Raw genomic sequence first — 3,753 nt, forward strand, 5'->3', positions numbered from 1 at the left:
GGATCTGTAAACAAATTCTTTGACATCTGGCAGCCATTTATATCTTATGTAGAAAAAACTTCAGCAGATAATTCTGTGTAAAAGTTAAATATTGTTTCATTGTACACAAACCTGCTCATTGTATCACTTGTATTAATACAAGATCGATTCATGTTGTTGCAGTAGATTCGGTATAGGTGGGGAGGGATTTTGGGTGTTTGTGTTTTGTTTTGTAAGTCTGTTCTTTTTTGTGGGTTTTTTTTTGGATGGCCTCCCTCTGCAGGGTGTCTGGTTAAATACAACGCAGTTTTAAAGAGCAAGTTTGGTTTGTTACGGCTCAGTAACTCACCAGTTTGCACAAATAAATGTTTAAAGTTAGTACAGTATACATTTAATAAAATATAGCATAATAATGCATTTAATTGCCATGAAAAAGTTCTGAAATAAGCAGAAATATTTACATAAATGTGTTTATTTGACCATTTAATAGACTACAAAACTCAGACAGCAACTTCTGCCACATTCATTTCATGTAAATAAAAACTATACAAAAATAAATAGCTTAAAAAGCTGTAATAATAAAACTGCATGGTCCTTCACTGAAGGGATATCAACCCAATGATCAATCTTTTTGACATTATATTATACTGTAAGTTAACATGAATAAAATAAATCAAATATACACACATGTCAGAACAGAAAACTGACTTTTTGCATATGATGCACTAAACATTTATAACCAGTCTGGAAAATAATTAGTGCTACTTTTTATACACAACGTAGATAATATAACTTAACCTTGTGATAAAGCTTCCAGAGTTTTTGTAATGATGATTGTTTGTCCCTCTGCTCGTCTCAAAAACATCACTATGCACCAAAGTAGAGGACAATTACAAACTGAAGTGTGTTTTTATGGTCAACAATGACTGTTTCTGCTTATCTACATATAATTTGAAGAAAAATTAATACACTTAGTACTTTATAAGAGAAAGTGACAAATTAAAACAAGTCTGCTGAAGCTTGTGAAGCCAGCCCCAAGCCACAAGTGGAATAATTCACCCTCGCAATACTAGCTGCACTTCTCACAGCTTGGGGCAGCAGCTTTCTCTCATGTCCAGTCCATGAAGAGGTCGCCACAACTAAAGTCAAACACTGCTGAGCCATTGGGAAGCGACTGGTTCCCAGTTTTCAGGACAGAAACACAGCAAACATTGGATACATTATCATAGAGAAGCAATCACATGAGCACATTTCCCAGAGGTTTAACAGTTCGATGCCTAACTTGATAGTAGGTTTGAACAAAGCTTTACATGGTACTGGGTTCTGTGGAGGTATATTTACACTGTACTGGTTTCTGACAGCAGGTTTCACACCAACGTTTTAAGCCCACCTATCTCTGGAAGAGCCAACATCAGGCTGAATCAAGTTACCTCAAAATGTGAGATCCTTCTGAAGTGGGACAAAAACCTCATCCCAGAGAGCGCAGACACCACATTTAACTCTAGCATGTATGCACTGAGGTAGATAAAAATGTTTTTAGTTCAACAGTGGTTGTCTAATTTCATTAAAAAAAACACACAAAGTGCACATAACATTTGACAGATCAAACAGATCGTTTAGAGTAACTTTTAACTTTGTAACTTTTGTTATTGTTTTCATTTTTGGGGTGGTAGCATTATAATACAACCCAGTATGTACCTGGTCCTTTTGTGATATTATCTGGTACATATTTTCCTGGTATTCACCAGGTACACACATAACACAACATACATAACAAGTACCAGATAAGGGCAGCAAGACTAACCTGCATGTAAATGTAGCTTGTAGAGGAAACATCTCATGCACTTTTAAACCCTTTATGTAAACAAGTTCTGGCAACATTAGTGTTTCTGTGATGTGGTTTTTAGCAAATTACCATAAAAAACCAATCTTTGCACAGATAAAAATCAGTGAATCTGTGATACTTTCCATGCCAGGTCACTAGCTCACTGGGATTTTAGGATTTCATTGCGATGAACATGCAAACACACAGTTGTTTTACATTTCCCATGTCTTTGATGACTGATAATCTACACCTTTTACAAAGGTGGCCTGGACCTGAAGACCACACATGTTTTTGGTCTGTGGGGGGTACCAGAACACCCAGACTAAACCCACTCAAGCCACGAGGAGAACATGCAAACTCCATAGAAAAGCCTCAGGTCCAAACGTGGGATGGACCCCAGGACCTCCTTGCTGTGGTGCTTCAGTGCTAACCACTGATTCTTTGTGCTGCCGTACCTGATAAGTATAAGTACCAGGTAACTATTATGTATTATCACCTCTCTTTGTAATCATTCCATGCTGTTTTTGCAGTTTTGTACCTCTGGACTTACTCTTGATGCCTACGTTTATTCATGTTTTCTCTCTGTGGTTGGTTTGAGCCTTTTGAACAAACAGGTAAGTTCAGTGCTCCTCAGAAGCAGTCCTGGTTGTTACAGTCCACAGAGACTGGCTCCGGGGTTTTGTTTGGATCACACTTCTCTGGCTCCACAGTCTTCCCAGTGTAGTCTATGCAGAAAACACTTCGGTGACGCTCTCCCTGACCACAAGTCCGTGAACAAGCAGACCAAGGCCCCATCTGCCAAATGGGACATGGCAGATCCCCACAAGGCCGGATGTCAGAGGGCTTCAGCTCTTTGTCACACTGACCAGAGTAAAACCCTTCTCTGGTTTTACACTCCACACTCCTCCTGGACCATCCAGAGCCACAGGTTTTGGAACACTCAGACCATTCTCCTGGTACCCATTCAGGTACACTATCAAAGGTAAATGTAGACAAATACGAGCCTTTTTTCTCATTGGATTTGTTGAATGTTGTGTCTCTAGGGATGAAAAAAGTGTATTTGATCTTGGGGGGGTTGTCGTCTCCTCCAGTGGCCAGGAGCTGGATGGTGATGGCTTCTTTCAGCTGCCTGAAGCTCTGGATTCTCTCCAGTGTGGTGGAAGAGCCACTGTACTTCAACACTGCCCCCAGCACTGGGATGTCCTGCTCCACTGTAGACACGGAGAAGTTTCCATTCAGGATGTAAGAGCCACCGTCTCTCTTTACTGCCAGGTAGTTCCCATCGTGTTTGATTCCTTTGTGGCTGCGCTGCTTGATGTCAATGTTAGTTGCACCAACAGGGATGGTGACGATGTCGCTGTATCCATATCTGACAGAGAAGAAGAATAAAGTTAGACAATAGATACACTGTCAAGACAAGCTTAACAATCATCTGTTTGTGTTAAAGTGTAAAGAAACTATGACATAAAGTTGAACTTTTCCACAGGGAATTATGTTTATTATGTTTTATCACTTCTGCATAAGAATCATGTTGTCTTTGTTCATATTTTATTAACCAATGTTTTTATTGCTTCATGCTCTGAGGCTGAAGTATCCTGCAACAAATCACTCATTAAAACAAAATGAAAAACAAAAACTGAACAATGGTGTGATTTAAACAGTGTTGTATAAAGTACCTCAAAGTATTACTTGAGTAAAAGTACAAGTATCTTATCATAAAAATGCTTTGGTAAAAGTTAAAGTCTTCTCTAAAAATATTACTTGAGTAAAAGTCTTAAAGTATCTGATATTTTTGTACTTAAGTATCAAAAGTAAATTTCTGACACAAAATCTACTTAAGTATTAAAAGTAAAAGTACTGAGTAAAAGTGAGCAGTTAGATTTTCCAAAATGACATTTATTGGGAGGTGACTTCTCCAAACACACACACACACACACACACACACACAC

General features: G+C 38.6%; 2 protein-coding genes across 2 annotated transcripts in view; one reads left to right on the top strand and one right to left on the bottom strand.

The window, feature by feature from the left end:
- The window catches only part of zbtb44 (zinc finger and BTB domain containing 44), a 43,573-nt gene extending 41,162 nt beyond the window's left edge, over positions 1 to 2,411 (top strand). Inside the window, exon 6 of the mRNA XM_014030250.1 lies at positions 2,066 to 2,411. Within this exon, the coding sequence (XP_013885704.1) occupies positions 2,066 to 2,234 (169 nt within the window). The 3' untranslated portion in view covers positions 2,235 to 2,411. The remainder of the gene's footprint in view (positions 1 to 2,065) is intronic.
- Positions 2,412 to 2,413: 2 nt separating this feature from the next.
- The window catches only part of LOC106533810 (A disintegrin and metalloproteinase with thrombospondin motifs 8), a gene marked incomplete in the record, with an annotated part of 40,309 nt that continues 38,969 nt past the window's right edge, over positions 2,414 to 3,753 (bottom strand). Inside the window, 1 exon segment of the mRNA XM_014030248.1 lies at positions 2,414 to 3,173. Within this exon segment, the coding sequence (XP_013885702.1) occupies positions 2,435 to 3,173 (739 nt within the window).

The sequence above is a fragment of the Austrofundulus limnaeus genome, unplaced genomic scaffold (genome assembly GCF_001266775.1).
Source record: "Austrofundulus limnaeus strain Quisiro unplaced genomic scaffold, Austrofundulus_limnaeus-1.0 Scaffold1026, whole genome shotgun sequence".
In the NCBI taxonomy this organism is placed as follows: Eukaryota; Metazoa; Chordata; class Actinopteri; order Cyprinodontiformes; family Rivulidae; genus Austrofundulus; species Austrofundulus limnaeus.